The sequence below is a fragment of the Schistocerca cancellata genome, chromosome 7 (assembly GCF_023864275.1).
Source record: "Schistocerca cancellata isolate TAMUIC-IGC-003103 chromosome 7, iqSchCanc2.1, whole genome shotgun sequence".
Classification (NCBI taxonomy): Eukaryota; Metazoa; Arthropoda; class Insecta; order Orthoptera; family Acrididae; genus Schistocerca; species Schistocerca cancellata.
Window position 1 is genome coordinate 413,784,166 of NC_064632.1, and position 27,340 is coordinate 413,811,505.

Genomic DNA, 27,340 nt, shown 5'->3' on the forward strand with positions numbered 1-27,340 from the left:
AGGAGTTCCTGGCAAATTTCAAGTCTGTGCACTTTCATTTCAGGAGTCAGCATCCGGGGTACCCATCGTGCACATATCTTCAAATAGCCAAGCAAAGCAATAATGTGACCAACACATTATTGTGAAATGCCGATTGAGCTTGCAGTTTCTCTGTGAGTGATGTGATGATCATCCCAAATCAATCTGTCAAGATTTTGCTTGTGAAACTCGATGGTTGCTGTCACAGGCCATCGAATTCTTTGTTTGTTATGCAGGTCAGATGTTCCCACCTCAACATCTTTAAAATTACTTGCCCAACGACGCATAGTACTCACATCAACACAGTCACCGTAAACTGCTTTCATTCTCTGATGAATCTCCTTTGGGTGACACCTTCTGCTGTCAAGAATTCAATGACTGTACATTGCTTAAGTCACATTGACTGACTGTCTGTGTAGGGTTCCATACTTTATACTGTAACAACACAACTGTTCAGTGCTAAGGCTTCCTGCCAACTAGAGCTGTAGAGAGGATGCTACGGAACAAGCCAGAACCTACTGCATACCAATGCTGTCAAATGTTGAAGGGTTACGAAGGTGGAGGCATTACTTTTCAGTCAACCCTCATACATTGCTAGAACCCTCGCATTCTGTAGCAGAAGGGGAGCAGATATTGACCATGTTGTCAAATGAAACTGATTGTTCACTAATGGTATGGTTGGACAGATTGCTATTCACCAGATAGAGGAGATTCAAAATTGCAGAATGGGACAGTGCAAAAGATGCAATAAATGTGTACAATGTTTCATTTGAAGTGGTGCAACCTACTTTGTCTAATGGTAGCAATCATATTATGATTTATTAAAAATAACAGTCATACAAAATATTTTACAAAATCACACCTTTACTCTGAAGAGAAATCTTGTACACCCTGTTCTTACACAGAATTTGACGGAGTGCACTCACACATACAAAGAGAAACACAATTGTGAATCTGAGCTTCGTCTTTGTGGTGAGAAGTAATCTACACTAATCCCTCCCCCACATTATGTTGGATGCACACTTCAAAAAGTACTGTTTCAGTCTACTTGCCATGAAGCTTCCCTCAATGTATGTCTTTGTTTTCCACAATGGCATAAGAGGTTAGTAATTTGCTTGATGCTTTCTCTTGTTTTCAGAGTGCTCCCACTATACTGACACATTCATGTTCTAAATCCCAGTAACTGCGATATGTTTCTTTTTTGGAAGCAAAAAGTAATACAGTTATCAGACAAATATTGATGTGAACACCAGAGCTTTACCTTGAATGGAGGAAAGAAAGCTCACCCTGTTAGCTGTGGAAGCAATTACTTGTTAATGAGGAGCCATAACTCAAGTACTGTTTCACATCTCTTTACATACAACACACATTTATGAATAGGGAGAGTCATGTAAAGGGTCAGAATTAAAAAAAAAAAAATTGAGATTTGCCAGCAAATAGAAGGAGTGAGTTGTTAACAGGGAGAAATTGTTAGATGGGAAAATAACATCAGGCATACTACACGGAGTGTTATGGGGCATTCACTGTTGATGATATGTGCACGGTGATTTTGGACAACAGGAACAAAATTCAGGATACAATCCCTGGCAGAATAAAGAAAAAATAAGGTTAGTAAACATATTGCTAGAAATGTAAAAGGCTTGGTCACATACTGTAGACAAACAGCTCGAAGTGTAAGGAACGTTCTTGTCCCTGTATGCGAGAGACACATGTGTATTTTCCTTTGTCCTTCTTCTCAATTCTGGAGAACACAAGCGACAGTGTCTCCTTTCCACCTTCAACATGTACCCTGAAATTAAAAATATGGCAATATAGACATTTTACAAACGTTAACTGAATACTAAGAACGTACAGCTGTTTCTGAATTTAAATTAACTTGATGTGGCGCCAGCCGACCTTTTACCTAATAGAGAGCTTACATTCTGGTACAGGAATATTTGCACAAATTGTTGATGGGAGAAGAAATTAGGAGGGGATTTGCTGCTCTAATGATAATGAGAGGTGCTCACTAATGTTGAAATTGAGGGTATGGAGATTATGAGAGGTACTGAAATAAATTCACATAAAGGAGGTTTGGGTAAGAGTATGCAATTAAGGAAAAAAGTGTGGATACCTACTTAATCTTTTATTGTGATCCAACTATTTATACACCAATGTACCATTTAAGCTCTTCCGTATTAATCATTTTAAAAGTAAATAGCCATAACAAGATTAAGAGTGAACATATGCTAATTTCACACTTTTATTCACACAGTGGATTAGAGTAAGCATACAGTCATTCCAGAGTTCACACCTGAAATTATTCAGCAATAGTCACAAAGTTAACATCCTACATCTTCATCCACACCGTCTTCATGCCACCATTCATATATTAATCACAATGTATCCAGTCATCTTCAAACTCAGATATACACTTTAAGCAAATGCATTATTTTTGCTGAATCAGTTTTCTGAGGAGCTGTGAGCAATTCCCTTATTTAGGAACAAGGTTTTTTTGCTCTAGAAGATCCTGTTTTCTTTTCGTCTTTGCCCTTTGGTATTCCTTCTCTTAATTACCTTCCTGTGTCTGTCCAAGGATGTTCTTCCCACTGATTAGAGAAGTTTCCCAATTTTTGCCTGTCTGCTTCTTTCTGTCAGCTGACAGCAGTTTTGGCTGCATACATGTCATAAATGGATGCGTGCTCTCAGACTGATTTCCAGCACTCAAGCTGGTCAGTCTTGTTTTTGTCAGTGATCTAAACTACAGTTTTGTTGCTTGCCTTATACGAGATGGAGAAAAATCCTCCAGAAAATAATAATTAAAATATTTAGGACATATTCTTGTTGCTTTAATGTTGTTGCTCTCTCCTCAACTGTTACTGTCTGGCAGCAGACACTTTTAAATAAGCCACCACACTGCTGAGTACTGTTCCATGAAAGTTCACGAGGTGACAAATATGTCAATAGATCACACTGCATGACAGACAGCTACTGCCACATGGACAGTTATTTATGACAGTTGTGGCGAAAGTCATTTCAACTATTTTTTTTCTTTTGGATACCAGTTGGCTGGAAAATGGGGCACATTCAAATGAAAAGATGAGATGGGAGCTACATGTGTGGACTCAGAAGAACATGTGAACATTGTGCCTCACATATTTACGGCAGCTGTATACAGGACAATACTGGTTTCATGGTGCAAAATGTTTACAGCACACCACACATACAGATAACACGATAAAACTGATCTCAAAGTATTCTATTCCAATGTTCACAACATGCTGCAAACAGTGTGGGAGGTGCTGAATACCGTCTGCAACACCATTTGACTTACCATGTTTAAATCAGATCATATGTGCCTGCACAGCACTGGTAACATCCTCTCATGTCACAAACCACCTACCACATAGTGTTTTCTTCACTTTCGTTTCAGATCAAAGTCACAGGATGAAGAGCAAGAAGAATGCAGCAGGTGCTCCTATTTTTCTCCTCGGCGCGTTGCAATTGCTGCTGTACACACCTGGCTTTATGTGGTTTTTATTGTTGTGCAGTATGATTGCACTTTCTGTGAGATCCAGATGTTTTTCCTGAACACCATGTCATACCTGTTACAACAGGAGATGATTGTAGTACTGATATGTAGAATGAGGTAGCACAGAATAATGCCCCTGATGTCATAAGTGACAATCATGATAAATTTCATGTGGTGATCCAGTACGTCAGCACTCCACAGATTGACATTTGTGTTCCAGTTGATGTGCAGTGGCCCAGAATTCATCAATGGTGATTATTCATAACAGGAAGTGGTTGCTGTACATGGCTGCCAGTGTGTTAGGTGGTTGGAACATATTACATGTCACATCTACCGTTGAATTTCTGTCAGGTCATGTGGTACATATCATGAAGCAATTTTTCACAGTTGCAGCCCTGTCTGCAATATCCATGGATGGAACATTTCTCAGTGTCACTTGCCCTCTCTTGCAAAAGTCCTTGTTGAAACTTTCGAACCCACCATGCTACAGTTCACTGTGATATTCTGTTGCCTTTCTCCCTTGGAGAATGGCTATTTTGATATATACGTGCACCTCAACATGTATTACATCCATCTTGCATGATGCTTGCCACACAGCTGATTTCACAGCACTCTCTGAGCTACTACCAACAAACACAGAGCCATCTTTTGTAGTGAATACACATTATGCCTGCATAACTTCCATGTGAAAAATAGCAGTTTGTCATCCATTCATGTACCTGAAAGGGAAAAAAAGCAAAGGTGTGATGCTTTTTGCCCAAAACCTCATATTTATCCATCACAGAGCATTCTACATGTTGCCAATAGTCATCATACCTGTAATCTGCATGAAATAAAAGATATTATCATGATATATAAACATACATACAATACATATCTACATGATAAGACATCAGTGTTAACAATATATTAATATAAATGAGCTGTAAATAATATGAACTACAAATGGATAGTACAGTACACTGGTAGACAATTCACATATTAGAAATCAAATGATACAGTTTACTATGAGAAAATCAACACAGAGAAAACACATCAATAATATTATCAATTGGAGAGACAGCAGGTGTATCAGAGAAAATTACTGTATCACATGTTTTAAATTCTTCTGTAGTGTACAAAGCTTTGGGCTTGAGCCATCTTTATTTAGTGTTCCTGAAGGCATTCAGTGGTGCAACTCATTATTCCTATTGAGATAACTGTTTTCATATTTTTAAGTCTTATAACTGGGACTTCAATTGTCTGCCTGTGATTTGGATCATGGTTTTGTATAGACCTTCACTGTTTGTGCTTCTGCAGGTTAACCTTGGCATTCACCAAACAACTTAGTATGTAAGTGGATGTAATAGTTTGTATTTCTAATTTTAAAAGTATGTTCCTCAGGGTTTGTGATTTCTCAGTTGGGATATGCTTTCAGAACTGAGGAATTGCCCCATAACAGCAATCCATTGGTCAGGGGCTATAAAAAATAATAATAAGAGTTAAGCAATGACTTGTCACTTATGCAAGTCATAAGTTTGGTTAACAATACTACATATATATAGTTTCTGTAATTTTCTGAGGGAGTTTAGTTATCATTCTCATTACTGTACAGAGTAAAACAAATATTTACAGTTTTAGAATGAGTAATTTGCACTTGTCTCCAAAGGATATATTATGTATTTTGAAGAGTTCTTCACTTTTCTTGCTTTGGGTGTTCTGAATCTCTTCTAGAAAAGCAAATGCAGTGTCGTCTGCCTGGAATATGGATTGACAAGGCACAGAATTGGGTAAGCCACTTACTTAATTTATAAACATCACAGTCCTAAGTATGGGATGTAATGGAACTCCTCTTGTGACACTTAGAACCTTTGAACTGTTGTTACAAAAATGTTCTATATGCTTTCTGTTGTTTGGATAAAATTGGAACAGAGGCCATTCTTTGACTTTACAGCTGCCGGAGGAAAATGTTTTAATGGACTTGTATGGGTCATTCTATTCTGCCTGTGTAAATAGTTCATTGTCACTATCTGGAATGTGGTATGTGGTCTGTATCATACTTGTTAAAGTATGCCCCCTTATTTCTCTTAATTTGCCTTCTCTTGGTTTACAACTTCTTCTGCATACGACTTGAACAACAGTGATGACAAACTGCAGCTTTGTGGCAAGGGGGGAGAGGGGGTGTGTATTTTACACAAAGTCTGTCTGACACAAGAAAAGCATCTCTACACACTTTTCTACACTGTTAGAGGGGAATTTGATTGTTAGTCATCCTGCATGGCAGCTGTAATGTTTTTTCCAGGAAAAGCATTTCCTCCCACCATGAATGCTGCTCACTTTCCATTTTACAGAAAGACTATAACCCCTCCCTCCACATTTCCTGTCCAACTCTCTCATGTGAGTAGACTAAATAATTCCAATGAGCTTGTCTTTATGCAGTGGAGTTATTTTTAGTTTATTAAATGAGTACTTATTTGCAGTTGTTAAGTGACCTTTTACATAAAATATGTTCCTATAAACAGTGGCTGAGAAGTGGTTAATGTGTAAGTGTGATGTTGTCAGTAACCCATGCAGTGTTGGTGGGAAAAGAAAGGGATTGAACTGATAAATGTGGCATCTTGCTGCTGTCTGTTGTTGACAACATATTGCAAAGCTGTGTAACCAAGATGTAGACATATGGTGGTGAATTAAAGAATCGCCAGAAAGATACTGCACTTCTCTCACCATTAATTGTGTTACTATTAGATTTCATAAATCTCTCCTTTCCAGAAATTGCTTGCACTTGTAGAGTGGGCTGCACTGATGGTACCGCTTACCACACTTACACAGTATATCCAGCACGATGTGTATCAGTAAGCATGATAGAATAAGACTGACCATGTTCAAGTCTAGAACAGTGATCTGCTATAATGCAGTGCTTGACTTACATTGAAATTTTTGAAATTCTATAAGATCTAGGTGATCTATTTCTGTTACAGAGGGAACCAATTTATGCCTCTTCAGATGTTGGTAATTCTGAGTGTGGGACATTTGATACCACTCATGCTGTGAAAAATATTCCAGTCATTGATAGTGGAGACAATTTAATCAACATTGTCAAATACATTTTGCCAGTCTGTTGTACTTGGGACAGGCTCTGCAATGTGGTACACTTTTGACAGCTCTGGCTGTGAAGCTTTTTTATGTAATAGCTCATTTAACAACTGCAAATAAACTGCACTAAATCAACTGCAAAGAATGTCATTATATGAACACTAAGGATGGAGGATCTATTCCATCTACTCACATGAGAGAATTGGGCAGGAAATGTTGGAGAGTATAGCCTGTCTAAACAGAAAAGCGAGGAGCACTCATGTTGGACGCAGCTGTTTTTCCCAGAAGAACATTACAGCTGCCATACAGGATCAGTGTTGGGGCCACTCCTGTTCCTTATTTATATAAATGATATGCCGTTTAGTATTATGGGTAACTCTAAAATATTTCTGTTTGCTGATGACACTAGCTTGGTAGTAAAGGGTGTTGTGTGCAACATTGGCTTGATTTCAAATAGTGCAGTACATGACCTAAGTTCATGGCTTGTGGAAAATAAACTAATGCTAAATCACAGTAAGATTCAGTTTTCACAGTTTCCAACACACAATTCAACAAAACCTGACGTTTTAATTTCACAGAATGGGCATATGATTAGTGAAACTGAACAGTTCAAATTTCTAGGTGTTCAGATAGATAGTAAGCTGTCGTGGAAAGTCCATGTTCAGGATCTTGTTCAAAGATTTAATGCTGCCATTTTAGTATTCGAATGGTATCAGAAGTGAGAGATCATTCGACACGAAACTTAGTCTACTTTCTTATTTTCATTCGCTTATGTCGTATGGTGTTGTATTTTGGGGTAAGTCTTCCCATTCTAAAAGGATATTTTTGGCTCAGAAACGGGAGGTTCGGGCAACAGATGGTGTAAGTTCACGAACCTCTTGATGACCCCTGTTCAGGAGTCTGGGAATTTTGACATTGGCCTCTCAATATATATATATTCTTTACTGCAATTTCTTGTTAACAATGTTAGCTTATTCCCAAGAATAAGCTGCTTTAACTTGGTTAATACTCAGCGAAATCAAACCTGCATTTGGATCGGACTTCCTTAACTCTTGTGCAGAAAGGTGTGCAGTATACTGCTGCATCCATTTTCTATAAGCTGCCACTCGAATTCGAAAATCTGAGCAGCAATCCAAACCCTTTAGAATCGAAACTGAAGAGTTTCCTCATGGGTCACTCCTTCTGTTCTGTCAAGGAGCCCCTTGAAAAATTAAGCTGATTCTTGTTGTATTGTTGATTGTGTTTACTTAAACTTATGGACTGACTTTTTTTGTGTTCATAAACATTTATTTTTATCTATTATCTGTTATTACTTTTATGTTGTAATGTCATGTACTGACACATTCCATGACCTTGGACATTTGCGCCTCAATTTGGTCCTACAGAACTTGACATGTAAATAAAAAAATAAAGGGATGACAAGCAGTCAGTTTCCCGTCTAACAGTGTAGAACACTGTGCAGAGATTTATGTAGATTCTCTCCTTATGCTTTTTGGTGTTGGTATTATTACTAATTCATATCTGTATTCCATGTACACTGAACACACTTTCTGGAAAATAAATTCATCTGGGCATGTTTGCACACTGTGTCACCAATTATTTTTAAGGTAAGCTGCAGGAGGTATGATATAACTTTCTGAAATACCCAGTAGTTGCTTTTTGTGTTGTAGTGGGGTAGAGAGGATGGGAAATAGCACGCTCACTCTTCAGTTTGCATACATATGGAAGATGGAAGTGCATGACCACAATCTAGTGACCTATCTTCACTCAAAGTTCTAACCTCCATCCTCTCTTTTGCACCCTGTTTTACCCTCAGACCACTATTAATCCTTTCGTACAGTTATCTTGCACTGAGGTGTGGTACACACATTTAATATTTGTTATTGACCCACTTTATTTAAAGCTGCACATAAATTTCATACTACTGAAACATTATTTTTAATACTGTGTATTTTTTCCACTCCTTGCAATTATTAGTCCCTGAGAAAAAAATGAAGGAACTTTTTTGTAGGAAGTTCAATGCAGTTCAGTTTTGTACTGTAAAACATTTTGGATAGAAGGCTCTGTTTTCGAGATATTCCAGAGCAATGTAAAAATGCGACCTTTAAATGCCCCCTCACCACCCATGTTCACCCAATAGTGGTAAGGATTTTTTATTTGTTGTTCATCACACTTTATCCTACCACTGCAGAAAAATGTCCTCTAATTTTCCTTCATAGACTGAACTTTTAGATGGAAACACCTCTAGTGTTCTGTACGCAGCTGTTGAATAATAAACACAGACTGTCCCACACATAACTCTCTACATCATTAGGTCGTCAACAGACTTGCAGAAAACATGCGGCCAGCCTCCCTACACCGCCCATTGGTCACAGTCTGCACCGTATCAAGAGTATGACGATTTCATCAGCTGAATTAAATGTTTGTGGCTTGTAGAAGGATATATACAGTTCAGTCATACTAAAGTGATAACCTACCAAAAGCATGAACAACCACTTTTTGCAGCACTGCCCACTGCGAGATGTGCAGGAAGACACTGGAAGGCACTGACAGGGATGTGGGGCGATGCTGACCCCAGTGTCATAGCCATCTGTGCCAGGTTTCTCGGTTCAGAATACTTGGCACCAACAGCCAACTCGAGGTGATCACATAAATGCTTGATTGGGTTTAAATCCAAGGAGTTTCGTGGTCAGGGGAGTACGGTAAACTCATCCTGGTGCTTCTCATACCGCGCATGTACACGGCAAGTTGCATGTTGCATTGTCCTGCTGGTAGATGCGATCGTCTGAGGAAAAAGAAACTGCATGTAGGGTGGACATGGTTACAAAGGATAGACGTTTACTAGTGTTGATCCAGTGTGCCTTCCAGTCTAACGCTATCACTCAGGGAATGTCACGAAAACATTACCCAGACCGTGGTACTCGCCCCCCCCCCCCCCCCCCTCCCGTTTGCTTTCAGACGACAGACGTTTCACGCCTTCAGCACCAATGGCCATCTGTCCAGTGGAGCATAATATGTGATTCGTCTGAAAAGGCATCAGTTGCCACTCAATGGGCATCCAGTTTAGGTACTGGCGTTCAAATTGCAGCCTTTGTCGCTGATGAAGAGCATTCAGCATGAGGGCGTGAACCAGGCGCTTGCTGTGGAGACTCATACACAGCAAAATTCGCTAAACGATAGTTGAAGAGACACGGTTGGTAGCCCCTTGGTTCATTTGGGCACTCAGTCACGCAACATGTCTATTCGGCTGTACACATCTCTGCAGCCATCTTTCACTCCTGTTCCCTGTGGCCCATGGTGCACTACAGTTGTCTTGTCGCTGGTTTTGGATAGTACCGTTTTGCAGTGCACCACCATGCACGCGAACGGTATACAAACTTAGACGTTTCGGAAATGTTTTAACCCTTTGCACAAGTGGCAGAGATAACCCACTTTTGGACTTCATATAAATCGCTCCGTTTCCGCATTATGAATGCGATGTTTCCAGCGTCCCTCATGACACACTGTACAGGGTGAGTCACTAACTACTGCCACATGGAAAAAATGGTTCAAATGGCTCTGAGCAGTATGGGACTTAACATCTGAGGTCATCAGTCCCCTAGAACTTAGAACTACTTAAACCTAACTAACCTAAGGACATCACACACATCCATGCCCGAGGCAGGATTCGAAACTGCGACTGTAGCGGTCGCGCGGTTCCAGACTGAAACGCCTAGAACCGCTCGGTCACAGCGGCCGGCTTGCCACGTGGATGACTCCGAAAGTATGATAGGACCTGAAAAGTTCGTGGGACAAAAGTTGCATGGGACAATGGGGCCATAATACGACGTTAGTTTTTTGTTGCTACGTGGGGTCGCGTCAGAGATATGAAGGTCAACTTAGTTCTTTTTTTTTTTTTTTAAATGGGATGGCATAATTAGGTACTTATTTTCTGATAGCGGCTATCGGGACGAATACAATGATGTGCAACAGTAAGGTCTTTGAAGGTCAACGAAGGTGAACGTCCATTTACAGAAGATGTTCCAAGTGATGACATTGGTATCAATGCAGTGCTGCAATCTTCTTATCATGGATTGAGTGATATTCCTTATCACTTCGACACTTTTCGGAGCACATGCTCTGACAATTATCTCTCGTGTATTGTGCAAATAGTAAATATTCGCAGAACACGGCGTATCCATTGTTTACATTGACATGTAGACACCATTCGACGGTTTCGCAGTACAACACTAATAGGAACGGTAAGACTAGTATCGCCGAATCAAGCAAATGTGAATGATGCATTCTTTCGAAGAAAAGTCTATATGCTTCTCATTTACGGATAATGCCAACGAAATTCAGTGAGAGCTAGAGACTTATACGCTGAAAGATATCCTCAACGTACCTACCCTACACGTCGTAAATTTAAATGTGTGTATGATAAATTGAGAAGAACTGGATCTTTACCGCATCGGGAATGTATCCGGCAAAGGAAAGATACTAACGACGAATCGGAAATTGGTACTCTTGCCGTATGAGCCAGAATAGTGTTGTTCGTGTTCTGCATCGCCATAAATATCGTCCTTATCGTATCAGTCTCCACCTAGAATTAACTGGTATGAATTGTATGCATCGCATTGAATTCTGTCGATGGGCTCAACTTTAGATTCAGAGGGATGACACATTTTTTAAATTTTACTTTATTTGCTGACAAGGCTACATTAATGAACCATGGAAATGTTAATTTGCATAACATGTATTATTGGGCAACTGAAAATCCATGTTTGCTGCACCAAGTTGCACGCCAAAAACCGTGGTCAATATATGTATAGTGTGGGATTCTGCAGGACAGAATTCTAGGCCCCTATTTCATCGAAGGAAATCTTAATGGTAGGAAGTACACCACATTCCTGCAAGAAACATTGGGTCTGTTGTTGGAAGAAATACCTTTAGGAACAAGGAACAGAATGTGGTATCAACACAATGGGTGTCCGGCACATTTCTCTCTGATGGCTAGAAATGAATTGCAGAGACAATTCCTAAATCGTTGGATTGCACGCGGGAGAGATGTGTCGTGGCTGGCTCGTTCGCCAGACTTGACACCTCTGGATTTTTTCTGGTGGGGATTCGTAAAAGACGTTGTGGTCAGTGAATGTATGGTGTGGGATTCTGCAGGACAGAATTCTAGGCCCCTATTTCAACTACACATGACGATAAACGAGAGAGAATGGTCAGAGCATGTGCTTCTATAAGTGCCGATGTGATAAGGATTACCACCCAATCCATGATAAGAAGATTGCAGCACTGCATGGATACCAGTGGTCATCACTTCGAACACCTTCTGTAAATGGGCGTTCATGCCACCTTTGTGACCTTCGTTGACCTTGAAAGACCTTACTGTTATACATTACTGAATTCGTCTCGATAGCCGCTATCAGAAAATAAGTACCAAACTATAGCACCCCACTTACAAAAACAAAAAAACAAAAAAAAAAATGGTTCAAATGGCTCTGAGCACTGTGGGACTTAACATCTGAGTTCATAAGTGCCCTAGAACTTAGAACTTAAAAAACCTAACTACCTAAGGACATCACACACATTCATGCCCGAGGCATGATTCGAACTGCGACCGTAGCGGTCACGCGTTTCCAGACTAAAGCGCCTAGAACCGCTCGGCCACATCGGCCGGCCTACAAAAACAAAGCTGCCCTTCATATCTCTGAAGCGACCCCCACGTAGCAACAAAAAAAACCACCGTCATACTATGGCCCCCCATTGTGCCATGCAACTTTTGTCCCACAAACTTTTCTGCTCCTGCCACTTTCGGAGTTATTCTTGGTGGCAATTGTTAGTGACTCACCCTGGTATATTCCGCCCACTACTAGTGCTGACACCTGCCGGCTGTATCGTTCCTTGACATCATTTTCCGCCGAAAAACTACAGAGTGTCTCAACCACAATGTTTTACCAAAATACCTCCCATAAGGACAGATATCTGCACGCTACCAGCTACCACCTATCATCATCCAGTAGAGAAACATTCTGTTTTTAGGACCTTGGTGCATCGAGCGGAAGCCGTTTCAGTCGCTGGAAACCAGTCGTGGAAACTGAGTCTCTTATGGTAAGTGTTAAAAGAAAACGTCTCCAAAACTGCCAAATTCCGCAAACCATCTCGCCGAAGACTTGTAAGATAAAGGACAGCTAGGAGGATACGAAGACGCGGGTGTTACTGCATTTGGCCGGCCGAAGTGGCCGCGCGGTTCTGGCGCTGCAGTCTGGAACCGCGAGACCGCTACGGTCGCAGGTTCGAATCCTGCCTCGGGCATGGATGTGTGTGATGTCCTTAGGTTAGTTAGGTTTAACTAGTTCTAAGTTCTAGCGGACTAATGACCTCAGCAGTTGAGTCCCATAGTGCTCAGAGCCATTTGAACCATTTTTTTTTGTTACTGCATTTATGCGGCTCAGTAACGGGAAAGATACACGTGCTCCGAAAAAGGCATAAAATCAATTCAGTCTTCAGGTCCCCAACAAACAACTCTTGAGGCCTGTGGAAGGTGATGTAGGCCCCAGAATGCCAGGGACATAACAAAAGACCGTGTAGTTGTAGACAGTTTTATGCCGGAGAGACTGTGCACACTTTTAAGCAGCGTCGTATAAAAAAGCAACAATAAGCTCACGACAGTCGACACTTGACAGCGGCCGAAGGCCATTCGGCCGAAAGCTTATGGTGTTTTAACCGCTTCACGCATCTGGAAGCTCGAGAAAATTCTACTCATATTTACAGTCTGACAGTTTTCACATTTATCAACAGGTGCGTTCATTAGTAATGTGATGATAACGTCTTTCTGGATATCTGGTTGTAAGTAACGCACTTCACAAATTTCTGACACCGACTGAAATAACTTTCTATTTACTACACCTCCTATAGATTTCATTAATTCTGAAGGTATATCCTCGTCCTTTCCTTACTTGTTTGAGCTCAAATCACTCGGTGCTTTGTCAAACTATGACCGCGTTACTGGACCACCTGTTTCTTCCACGTCAGTGTAAGGCTTACGCTTCGCATAAACAAGGGAAGCAGTAATTTTATTGATATCTAGCATGCGTTATAAACATCGCATTATTACAATTACGTGATTGTTCTAAAGTTTCTATAGAAAATACAGCCGTGGTGGCTGAGCGGTCTAGGCCCCTCAGTCTGGAACCGCGCGACCGCTACGGTCGCAGGTTCGAATCCTGCCTCGGGCATGGATGTGTGTGATGTCCTTATGTTACTTACGTTTAAATTGTTCTAAGCTCTAGGGTACTGATGACCTCAGATGTTAAGTCCCATAGTGCTCAGAGCCATTTGAACCATTTTTCTATAGAAAAACAAACTTGGTTTGCATTCATAAAAGGTTTCCTCTCATTACATAACTTGGCAGAAAGGCACGTGTAATGCATAATTTCACCAAATACTGGCGAGGATGGCTGGTGATGTGTACACGGAATATGTTTTGATGCAATATGCTCGGAGGTCGAAATAAAAACAATGGGGTTACGAAATTCTGTACGCTTTTATTACAGTCCCTTGTTTCAACTTGTTTCACAGCTACTTGTAGAAATCTCATGGACGCTGGAAGTACAATACCTTCCTGGAAATTAATTTGTAATCCCAAATTTTCCTTTGACGTTTCTTTTCATGCTTTTTATGAAAAGATCAATAAATAAAATAGATTGAGCATTATTTCGGTTTATTTGCAATGTAAGTGACGTAAAAACTGAAAATAAAAAAAAGTTTCCGCACAGAGGTTTCACCTCACGATGTGCATATAACCGTTCTGTACGCTTTCCGCTGCCCCAGCCACTGCCTAGGAACTAGGCTAACATAAATGGCACATATCTCACCCAACACGCGCCAAAATTGCTATTTTTTTCTAAACACTCCCATCTAGAATTCTCACTTCCGTCGCTTTCATTTCTGGTGAAATTCTGCATGTACCATAAATATGGACACAATTGATGATGGCGTGTTGGCGATGTCCCCTTGTTGGATAACAACTTCTTGAAGCAGAAACAAACATTCTGACGGCTACCAGTGGGTGTACAAGTTGTATGAAAAAAGGTGTCACATGCTCCTACAGGAGGTAGTACTGGCCAAAAGTTGGAGAAAAGTTCATATAATTACACACCTGGAAACCAACACAAGTTGAGATATGACCATTTTACTTTTGACGAGGAATGTGTAGGTTCTGTGGTGCATGCAGGATTTAATACACCCGTTTACGGAGACGCTAGTCGTCGAGGAAGTGATGATGATGTTTGGTTTGAGGGGCACTCAACTGTGCGGTCATCAGCGCCTGTGCAAACTCCCAATTTTTAGACACTCCAACTTTTGTACACAGTCCAATCTAGTCACAATCACAGATGATAATGATGATGAAATGATGAGGATAGGATCCCGTGATCTTGAGGCAGCAGCCCTCCTCGAGCAAGTGAAGCATCAGGATCATTTCAGTACTAGTGTATGAGCAAGATGGTTGGTTGGTTGTTTTGGGGAAGGAGACCAGACAGCGTGGTCATCGGTCTCATCGGATTAGGGAAGGATGGGGAAGGAAGTCGGCCGTGCCCTTTCAGAAGAACCATCCCGGCATTTGCCTGGAGTGATTTAGGGAAATCACGGAAAACCTAAATCAGGATGGCCGGACGCGGGATTGAACCGCCGTCCTGCCGAATGCGAGTCCAGTGTCTAACCACTGCGCCACCTCGCTCGGTGTATGAGCAAGAACTGTTGGTGGCAGACCTGTAGATCCATACACAAATTAACAGGTGCTGTGGATCACTGATTTCAAAAATAGTTCAAATGGCTCTAAGTACTATGGGACTTAACATCTGAGATCATCAGTCCCCTAGACTTAGAACTACTTGAACCTAACTAACCTAAGGACATCACACACATCCATGCCCGAGGCAGGATTCGAACCTGCGACCATAGCTTCCGGACTGAAGCGCCTAGAACCGCTCGGCTACAAAGGCCGGCACTGATTTCTGCGTGATGAATTACTAACGCTATTTAAAAACGTTACCCTTCCAAAAAGACAACGAGTATTGTCTCTACACGCTGGATCACCGATCATTTTCTGGGATAGTGTGATAGTACCTATCCGCAACGTATCATGGACGATGGATTGGTCAAGGAGACCCAGTAGCATAGTCTGTCTGTTCATAGGACCTGTATCCATTAGATTTCTGGCTGTGGGTTATTTAAAGGCATTGGTTTGCGCACAACCCGTCGACAATGTGCAGACTTTACAGGATCGTGTGACCAACGCAGTATTGATGCAATCCAAAATTTGAAAGAGCGCGTGACTCACTGTGAAGAAGGGCTGAATGATGCGTCAGAAAGCGTGATAATCCACGCGGGATACGGTGGCCTATTTGCGGTGACCAATTTTCGTCCAAAGCACTTGGCGAGTTCATTCGCTTGTTCAGAAGGGGAGGCCAGCACTATCCGCCAACTCTCGGCCAGGCGGCGATGACAGCATTGAGGCGGATGCCCTGCAATCTTCCTCGAACGATTTTGCAGAAACTTTTCAAAAAAAATTCATTTTTGTTTTACTGGTAGCTTTATGCGTCAGGTTCATTATGATGTGCCCATCATTTCGTTTATGGTCGTAGCTACTGTGATATTTACGTGGAAGTAAGACACTGCGCGAAATTCGGAAAAGTTTGCAATGAAAAATAGGGGTCGATATGATTTTGCGTCTGGTGCATATTACGTATGAAATTTAGCTAACATGTTGCATTTTTAAACGTAGGCTTCCGCGGCCATTGTCACAGTCAAAAAAATTTTTCTGGGTTTGTGACCGCATTGTCAATATGTAACACTACTGACGTTTTGGTCACTGTGGCAAGTGACCTTCTTCAGGGTGTTTTTGTTTACAAAAAAAGGTCATTGTCTACAAAAAGCGGTCATTTGGAACAGTGGCCGAAACATCGGTAGTTTTAAATATTGACAATGCGGTCATAAACGCAGAAAAATTTTGCTGTGTGTTGTATTTTTCTTTAGACCCGGGTGGAAGTCTCCATCTGCCACCAATCTCGAGAAAACTGATCTGACGTAGCACACTAATTTCCGGTTGCGTCGCGCCAGCGATAAAACCAGAGTCAGATATCCGCAACATTCCTCATATTTCATAAATGTTCTGAGATACTGAAATGAGACTGGCAAATGATAGAGGAGAGTATTTTGCCGTATGGTTATTATGCAACACGTCATTATCTGCCGTGTTATTCCACTAACTACAGCGTTTTTCGATGAAAAACTGTAATTTTTAAGGGCATTCGATAGCTGGTGAAATGAGTAATGCTATAGATTTTGAAACAATCTAAGTGAAGACATTACACGTTTATTTTGCACTGAGGATGTGCTTTTTCACAATATACTGATCTTTCTTTTCCTCAGCTTCTCACTTAATAAGTTTAATAAAACTCTCAGAATTCTCTCCCAGTTGCGTCTGCACAACATGTTAGTGGGGTGAGACTGTGTAAACTCCGCTGTGTTTCGGCAGAACAACAAAATTTTAACATAGCAACAAGAGAAATGTGTAGGTGTTACTCAGAATTTGCTACTCGCGACACTTCTCTGGTTAACAAGTCAGGCGAAAATAAATCGCTGCATTTTCGGCAGAATTCTTTTTAGATGGTAACCGAAGCAGAGGTGACAGATCTTTTTGATGGTCACCATGAAAATGTGGGCGTGCAGGGTCCCCGCTTAATATGTACAAAAAATATCAGCGTAGGCTTCAGTTTAGATTGGCTCTTCCCTTCCAGCGCTCGGCATTTCCCCTACAGCGCCTGCCCGCGGCCCCCACCACTACCACTCTCCCCACGTGTGCCCTGGTGTCTGTGCATCTATCAGCCATGGTATTCTCCACGGACTTTAACCACATGCAGCACTGCCTGTTGTGTCTACTTCTACATAGCAGACAGATGCGGATGGGGAGTCAGACTGGCCCATATCTCAACCAGTACTGGTTTCTGGGCCCGAATCATCGCCGAATTCCCACAATATTTCACTCTTGGGACTTAACCTCGGCTAGAAATTCTGAACAGTGTGAAGCAAGATACATCCGTATAAATAACTCTCTTCTGTTATTACATAGTCCAAGCCATATGGCTTCCACACCACGTTTTCTGGTTAGGCTCAAATGGCTCTGAGCACTATGGGACTTAACATCTGAGGTCATCAGTCCTCTAGAACTTAGAACTACGTAAACCTAACTAACCTAAGGACATCACACACATCCATGCCCAAGGCAGGATTCGAACCGGCGATGTAGCGGTCGCGCGGTTCCAGACTGAAGCGCCTAGAACCGCTAGGCCACACCGGCTGGCTTTCTGGTTAGGCATTTGAATCACTGATGAGCAGTTTTGGAATTCTCGCTCTGCTGTTCCCTGCTTATGGAGCTCCCTTCATGGTGTTCTGGTGCTGACAGGGTTTGCGAGTGTGACATTCAAATCTGCAGAGACTTGTGCAGCTGTCATCCTTTAGTTTTCTTTACAATGCTCTTCAAAGACCGTCTGTCACGATCACTTAACACGTACTTTTGTGCGCGTTTGACTTAGTGGATGATGTTTTTCCCCTTTCCTTGTATGTGATCTAAATCTTCAATATGGTGCTTCTTGAAAACATCCACCATACGAGCGTCAACAATTTGCCCACGTTCGAATTTACTTATCTCCGACATAATGCACTCACAACTATACAGAAAACAGTTCTGACCACAACTAACATTTGCAACACATTGAAGATACTACAATGGTGCCGTTGGTGGTCAAATACAACAGCCCCACCATGCAGGCTTGGCTAGCATCTGTATTTATGTTCAAGTATGCAGTTCTAATGGTGTTTCTATATTTTTGTCCAACCACTCTTTTAGCAACAAACTCTCATTACTTCGACGTCATAATTTGCAATGATGATGAAACGATGAAATCAGAAGTAGGCCCTCAGCAGAAGCATTACTCACGTACCAATGTTTTTCAATGCTATGTGAGCCTGTAAAGAGGGGAAAGGGTGTTTTTTCAGTCGTTTCCAGCTTCGTGAAGCAGGACTGTTTTTCCTTCTCAAAATATATCACGGTTGCTCCACCGTGGCCATAGAATGGGAGGATTTATATTTGAGAAAGGCTGTTATTTTTTCTTTGAGGAAGCTCTTTCCTCTTCTGTCTTGCCTCACTCAACTCACTGAGGTTTTATTTATTTGTCATTATGCCAACTTTTGGGGGCAGGCTGAACTGTTACATTATTCTGAAATATCGTGGAGAACAGTATCGCTAGTAAATCTTGTTACTGTTTAGCGGTTTCGACAGAGCTGTGCTGTCATCGTGGGATCTTGTAACACAGAAGTTCATGAAGCGTGTAGTATCTATTGTTTTGGCAACAAGTACAGTCATCTTGAGAATGGGCGACTTTATCTGGCTACAGTATTCTCTGCAGTTGGCCAGGCCGCGATAAACCAAATTAAATGTGTTCTGTGTCCAACATAGCTTGTAGTTTCTTACAATCCTTGTCACTTCAGAGGCTCAAAGTTTTGATGGTACTTTATTGTCTGAAAATTACCTGAGAAATTTGGAGACGAATATATTTTGTCTGTTAAAAAGTATCTGAATACCTACCATAGGACATCAGTGCGGGGTGTGCCCACCCTTCTCCTGCATGATGAAATGAACTCTGCTGGAAACACTTGCAGTAAGGTATGAATGTTTGTGGGGGAACTGCAGCCCATTCTTCATCAACAGCCGAAATCAGAGAAGGCAGAGATATTGCACTCTCGGGTCTGGAGCAAAGACGGCGTGTCCCATTGGGTTCAGGTCGAAAGTCTGGGCAGACCAGTCCATGTCCGCAGCTCGTGGTCTAGCGTTGTTGCCTCTGGTCCATGGGGACCCGGGTTCGATTCACGGCCGGGTTGTGGTTTTTCTCTGCCTGGGGACTGGGTGTCCTCATCATTTCATCATCATCATTCGTGACAGGGGCTCGATTTGACTGTGAAAAAAATTGGACCGTGTAAGAATGGGGACGTTGTACGGGCGCTGATGAGTGCACAGTTGAGCGCCCCACAAACCGAACATCATCATCATCATCATCATCATCACAGATCAGTCCATTTCGGGAATGGTACTGTCCACAAACCATCGTCTCCCAGATGATGTTTTATGACAGTGTACGTTGACATGATGGTACAAAAAACCATCGTCTTCATACTGTTTGTCTACTCTACGCAGTGCACAGTGCTGTTAAATGTGTTGATATCCTTCCGCATTTAGTGTATTTGTAAGCGCAATAAGGGACCTCACCCTAACCAAGAATAACAACCGCATACTGTAACAGCAGCTCCTCAATACTTCACTGTCCGCTCTAAACATGGTGGCAGGCGACGCTCTTCAGGCAATCGCAAAACCAGACCGTTCCCTCCCACTGCGACGGGGTACAGCGTGATTCATCACTCCAAATGTCCGTCTCGATAGCTGAGTGGTTAGCGTGACGGATTGCCGCCCTACGAGCCCGGATTCGATTCCCGGCTGGGTCGAGGATTTTCTCCGTTCAGGGACTGGGTGTTGTGCTGTCTTTATCATCATGTCATCCCCATCCGGCGCGCAGGTCGCCCAATGTGGCGTCGAATGTAATAAGACCTGCACCAAGGCGGCCGGACCTGCCCCGCAAGGGAACTCCCGGCCAATGACGCCAAACGCTCATTTCCATCACCCCAAATCACATTTCCTGTCGTCTACTGTCCAGTAGCCTCACTCTTTACACAACCTCAAGCGTCGCCTAGCATTGACTGCAGAAATATAAAACTTTTGACGAACTACTCGACCACTGTACCCCGTTCTTTTCAACTCCCTACAAGTGTCCTAGAGCTAGACGGATTGCTGCTAGCACTTTGGAACTCATAAGTAGCTCCTTCCGCTGATTTTACGTGATTTTATACAACAATGTCTGCAGTACTTTACGGCCCCTTTCTGCCAATACACAAGGTTGCCTGAGCTTGGTTTAGCTGCGGTCATTCCTTCATGTTTCAAATTCACAATCACATCACCAACCGCATAGCTAGGCAACTTTAGAAGGGTTAAAACTATGGTGTCACCGCCAGACACCACACTTGCTAGGTGGTAGCTTTAAATCGGCCGCGGTCCATTAGTACATGTCGGACCCGCGTGTCGCCACTGTCAGTAATTGCAGACCGAGCGCCACCACACGGCAGGTCTAGAGAGACGTACTAGCACTCGCCTCAGTTGTACGACGACTTTGCTAGCGACTATACTGATGAAGCCTTTCTCTCATTTGCCGAGAGATAGTTAGAATAGCCTTCAGCTAAGTCCATGGCTACGACCTAGCAAGGCGCCATTAACCATTTCTAGAGAGAGCCTCACTTGTATCATCAAGAATGCTGTATACAAATGATGGATTAAAGTTAAGTATTCCAGCAGCTACGTACTTTTCTTTATAGCATTCATTACGTATCCTGTTTCAGACCTAACGCCAGCCGGCGTGTGTAAACGCGTGCCTTTCTGTTACCCGTCACTGTGGACTGGCTGTCTTGTCAGTCCACTACAGAAACATCCCTGACTGATTTTTTACTCACATGACACCAGTCCACGTTGAAAGTCTCGGAGCTCTGACAGACCCATTCTACTGTTAATGCTCCTTTACAGACAACACAGTACTCTCTCTCGTGATATCTAGCAGTTAATTCCGTGTTATACAGGGGTTTTCTGGATGCTTACGATCAGACAGTGTAAGTAAAACGTAAACGCTGTTGTTAAAATGACCTCCATTAACTCCCCGCCCCACACCCACCCCCCAACCACACGCCACTTGGATACGCACCTAAATAAAGTACGTCCTTTCCGTAACTCTGTTACGTCCTCACGTTGACCCAATTTACAGCTCTGCCTCCACACATCCGACTGCCACATCTAGACCACCTCAGTGCTGTCAGCGGTGGAGATCTCGTGACCGCTTGGTACCCGTTTCACTCCATGCACACTCCATAGTGGCCAGTGTTACCTTTCAAGCGGGTGATCAATATTTTTCTCCGGTGAGCTTACTTTGTAAACATAGCAGCAAGAGTTGTACGTTAGGGGTTAGGGATATGCATTTGCATCACAATAACGCGAGGCGAGACAGTGTTCGAATACAAAAGAGGGCAAAGCTTATCTGCAAGAACGAAACTGCAGGCAGCGGAGAACGACTCACCTTCCCTTCTCGTAGATGCGGCCCTTGTCGGGCCCCAGCCAGCTCATCTGCTCGCCGCCGCGGCTGACACACGTAACCACGTACGACTCGTCGACGAACCGCACAACTGGCTCGCTCTTGTTCGGCGACAGATGGAAGTCGGACGTGTCGCCAGCTGCCGTCCCTGGAACACGGCAAAACACAGTCACAACGTGTTGCAGCTGAATCAACACTGACGAGCACTCCCATAACACATCAGACCCAGAGCTGATAGAAAAAAAAAACCCTGATTTTTGCCTGGCAGTCCTGTATATTGAGCAAGCAGTAAAGGAAACAAAAGAAAAATTCGGAGTAGGTATTAAAATTCATGGAGAAGAAGTAAAAACTTTGAGGTTCGCCGATGACATTGTAATTCTGTCAGAGACAGCAAAGGACTTGGAAGAGCAGTTGAACGGAATGGACAGTGTCTTGAAAGGAGGATATAAGATGAACATCAACAAAAGCAAAACGAGGATAATGGAATGTAGTCAAATTAAGTCGGGTGATGCTGAGGGAATTAGATTAGGAAATGAGACACTTAAAGTAGTAAAGGAGTTTTGCTATTTAGGGAGTAAAATAACCGATGATGGTCGAAGTAGAGAGGATATAAAATGTAGACTGGCAATGGCAAGGAAAGCGTTTCTCAAGAAGAGGAATTTGTTAACATCGAGTATAGATTTAAGTGTCAGGAAGTCGTTTCTGAAAGTATTTGTATGGAGTGTAGCCATGTATGGAAGTGAAACATGGACGATAACTAGTTTGGACAAGAAGAGAATAGAAGCTTTTGAAATGTGGTGCTACAGAAGAATGCTGAAGATAAGGTGGGTAGATCACGTAACTAATGAGGAGGTATTGAATAGGATTGGGGAGAAGAGAAGTTTGTGGCACAACTTGACTAGAAGAAGGGATCGGTTGGTAGGACATGTTCTGAGGCATCAAGGGATCACAAATTTAGCATTGGAGGGCAGTGTGGAGGGTAAAAATCGTAGAGGGAGACCAAGAGATGAATACACTAAGCAGATTCAGAAGGATGTAGGTTGCAGTAGATACTGGGAGATGAAGAAGCTTGCACAGGATAGAGTAGCATGGAGAGCTGCATCAAACCAGTCTCCGGACTGAAGACCACAACAACAACAACAGTCCTGATGGCTTTCTTGTGAGTTGTAAATACTTACATTCTAAGAAAAAAATAAACGACGCACTACGAAGGAATGATCCGAATTCAACGGAAATCAGTAGATGTGAGGTACATGTACAGACAAACAAATGATTACAATTTCAGAAAAATTGGATTATTTATTCAAGAGAACGATTCACAAATTTAGCAACGAGTTGATCCACCTCTGGTCCTTATGCAAGCAGTTATTCGCATTGGCATTCGTTAATAGAACTGTTGCATGTCATCCAGAGGGGTATCGTGCCAAATTATGTCTAATTAATGTGTTACATCGTCAAGATCTCGAGACGGTTGTCCGCCCCCGGTAGCTGCGTGGTAAGCGCGACAGACTGTCAATCCTAAGGGCCCGGGTTCGATTCCCGGCTGGGTCGGTGATTTTCTCCGCTTAGGGACTGGGTTTTGTGTTGTGGTAATCATCACCATTTCATCCCCCTCGACGCGCAAGTCGCCGAAGTGGCGTCAAATCGAAAGACCTGCACCAGGCGAACGGTCTACCCGACGGGAGGCCCTAGCCACACATTTCATTTCATTTTCTCGGGATGGTTGGAGAGCCCTACCCATAATACTCCACACGTTCACGACTGGAGAGAGAACCGGCGACCTTACTGGCCATGGTAGGTTTTGATGAGCTCAAAAACAAATAGTGAAAACTCTCGCCGGGTACTGGCGGGCAATATCTTGCTGAAATAAACGTCCAGGATGGCTTGCCATTAAGGGCAACAAAACGAGGTGTAGAATGTCGTCGACGTACCGCTGTACTGTAAAGGTGCCGCGGATGGGAACTAAAGGGGTCATGCTACGAAAATAACTGGTACCCCTGAACATCATCCTCCGTTGTGTGCCCTGATTGTGAGAGACAGTCTGGTTGGTGTCCTATTGCAGTCTGGGGCATCTCAAGACGAATCTTCGCTGGTATTCAGTGAACAAATACACTCCTGGAAATTGAAATAAGAACACCGTGAATTCATTGTCCCAGGAAGGGGAAACTTTATTGACACATTCCTGGGGTCAGATACATCACATGATCACACTGACAGAACCACAGGCCCATAGACACAGGCAACAGAGCATGCACAATGTCGGCACTAGTACAGTGTATATCCACCTTTCGCAGCAATGCAGGCTGCTATTCTCCCATGGAGACGATCGTAGAGATGCTGGATGTAGTCCTGTGGAACGGCTTGCCATGCCATTTCCACCTGGCGCCTCAGTTGGACCAGCGTTCGTGCTGGACGTGCAGACCACATGAGACGACGCTTCATCCAGTCCCAAACATGCTCAATGGGGGACAGATCCGGAGATCTTGCTGGCCAGGGTAGCTGACTTACACCTTCTAGAGCACGTTGGGTGGCACGGGATACATGCGGACGTGCATTGTCCTGTTGGAACAGCAAGTTCCCTTGTCGGTCTAGGAATGGTAGAACGATGGGTTCGATGACGGTTTGGATGTACCGTGCACTATTCAGTGTCCCCTCGACGATCACCAGTTGTGTACGGCCAGTGTAGGAGATCGCTCCCCACACCATGATGCCGGGTGCTGGCCCTGTGTGCCTCGGTCGTATGCAGTCCTGATTGTGGCGCTCACCTGCACGGCGCCAAACACGCATACGACCATCATTGGCACCAAGGCAGAAGCGACTCTCATCGCTGAAGACGACACGTCTCCATTCGTCCCTCCATTCACGCCTGTCGCGACACCACTGGAGGCGGGCTGCACGATGTTGGGGCGTGAGCGGAAGACGGCCTAACGGTGTGCGGGACCGTAGCCCAGCTTCATGGAGACGGTTGCGAATGGTCCTCGCCGATACCCCAGGAGCAACAGTGCCCCTAATTTGCTGGGAAGTGGCGGTGCGGTCCCCTACGGCACTGCGTAGGACCCTACGGTCTTGGCGTGCATCCGTGCGTCGCTGCGGTCCGGTCCCAGGTCGACGGGCACGTGCACCTTCCGCCGACCACTGGCGACAACATCGATGTACTGTGGAGACCTCACGCCCCACGTGTTGAGCAATTCGGCGGTACGTCCACCCGGCCTTCCGCATGCCCACTATACACCCTCGATCAAAGTCCGTCAACTGCACATACGGTTCACGTCCACGCTGTTGCGGCATGCTACCAGTGTTAAAGACTGCGATGGAGCTCCGTATGCCACGGCAAACTGGCTGACACTGACGGCGGCGGTGCACAAATGCTGCGCAGCTAGCGCCATTCGACGGCCAACACCGCGGTTCCTGGTGTGTCCGCTGTGCCGTGCGTGTGATCATTGCTTGTATAGCCCTCTCGCAGTGTCCGGAGCAAGTATGGTGGGTCTGACACACCGGTGTCAATGTGTTCTTTTTTCCATTTCCAGGAGTGTATATTATACTAGGACTGACATGTGATTACATTTTCACGCAATTTGGGTGCATAGATCCTGATAAATCAGTACCCAGAACAACCACCTCTGGCCGTAATAACGGTCTTGATACGCCTGGGCATTGAGTCAAACAGAGCTTGAATGGCTTTTACAGGTACAGCTGCCCATGCAGCTTCAACACGATACCACAGTTCATCAACAGACTGGCGTATTGTGACGAGCCAGTTACTCGGCCACCATTGACCAGACGTTTTCAATTGGTGAGAGATCTGGAGAATGTTCTGGCCAGGGCAGCAGTCGAACATTTTCTGTATCCAGAAAGGCACGTACAGGACCTGCAACATGCGGTCGTACATTACCCTGCTGAAACGTAGGGTTTCGCAGGGATCGAATGAAGGGTAGATCAACAGGTCGTAACACATCTGAAATGTAACGTTCACTGTTCAAAGTGCCGTCAATGCGAACAAGAGGTGACCGAGACATGTAACCAATGGCACCCCATCCCATCCTGCCAGGTGCTACGCCAGAATGGCGATGACGAATACACGCTTCCAATGTGCGTTCACCGCGATGTCACCAAACAGGGATGCGACCATCACGATGATGTAAACAGAACCTGGATTCATCCGAAAAAAATGATGTTTTTCCATTCGTGCACCCAGGTTCGCCGTTGAGTACACCATCGCAGGCACTCCTGTCTGTGATGCACCGTCAAGGGTAAGCGCAGCCATGGTCTCCGATCTGATAGTCCATGTTGGTGCAAACGTCGTCAAACTGTTCGTGCTGATGGTTGTTGTCTTGCAAACGTCCCTATCTGTTGACTCAGGGATCGAGACGTGGCTGCATGATCCGTTACAGCCATGCGGATAAGATGCCTGTCATCTCGACTGCTAGTGATACGAGGCCGTTGGGATCCAGCAACCACCGATTCCATATTCTGCTAACAGTCATTGGATCTCAACCAACGTGAGCAGCAATGTCGCGATACGATAAACCGCAATCGCGATAGGTTATAATCCGACCTTTATCAAAGTCGGAAACCTGATGGTACGCATTTCTTCTCCTTATACGAGGCATCACAACAACGTTTCACCAGGCAACTGCTGTTTGTGTATGAGAAATCGGTTGGAAACTTTCCTCGTGTCAGCACGTTGTAGGTGTCGCCACCGGCGCCAACCTTGTGTGAATGCTCTGAAAAGCTAATCATTTGCATATAACAGCATCTTCTTCCTGTCTGTTAAATTTCGCGTCTGCAGCACGTCATCTTCGTGGTGTAGCAATTTTAATGGCCAGTAGTGTAATTTGCAGAGTATACGCGCAGAAGCGATACTTTAATGGACGTGCGAAGAACGCCAGGAAAGACAGTGCGAGAGGACCGCTAGCGGCTCCGCCAGTGGTGAGGGTCCAATCCGCTGATGGAGACCTTTCTGGACGGCGTCCACGGCGCTCTGCCCCACTGGCAGCGACGCGCTGCTGGCGGCACTCCATCAGGCCGGCGTTTGGCTTTCATACATATTAGATTAGCTGGATGGTCGCCAGGCCGTGTCGCGGATTACTCGACATCCGGGCGGCCTGCGCTGTGCAAACGTCCCGCCAGCCCGTCTGGCGCCGCCGCTGCTCTCGAGGTCTCTCTGACCACCAGTGCGTCCTGCTGTTTCATTTGCTGCACTCCCTGTTCCGCGTCATCCAGTCCACTCGCCGCAGACCTCATGCTCGTAAACAGTGCAGTAGGTTACGTCTCTGGGCAAAAAGACTGAAGCCGTTTGGGGTTCCTGGGCAGGCCAGACACGTTTTAAGCACTGTAATACCTCCGTCTTATTATTGCCCCTTTAAGTTGCAAGGATACCAAATAACAAATTTTAATTATTGTGCTTACTGTCTCGAAAGAATCTCTGTGGGAGTAAGAACCACTTACCTATCAAAGTGGTGGGGGTGAAGAAGTAGTGTAGCTCAAGACGCGCGAATACCCAAAC

General features: G+C 43.9%; 1 protein-coding gene across 1 annotated transcript in view; it reads right to left on the reverse strand.

Annotated features, from left to right (window-relative positions):
• Positions 1 to 27,078, reverse strand: part of LOC126092804 (neural cell adhesion molecule 1-B-like) — a 55,557-nt gene extending 28,479 nt beyond the window's left edge. Inside the window, exons 1-3 of the mRNA XM_049908532.1 lie at positions 26,924 to 27,078; positions 21,820 to 22,065; positions 1,671 to 1,807 (exon numbers count right to left, since the gene is read on the reverse strand). Coding sequence (XP_049764489.1) covers positions 1,671 to 1,807; positions 21,820 to 22,065; positions 26,924 to 27,078 — 538 coding nt within the window. The remainder of the gene's footprint in view (positions 1 to 1,670; positions 1,808 to 21,819; positions 22,066 to 26,923) is intronic.
• Positions 27,079 to 27,340: the final 262 nt, after the last annotated feature.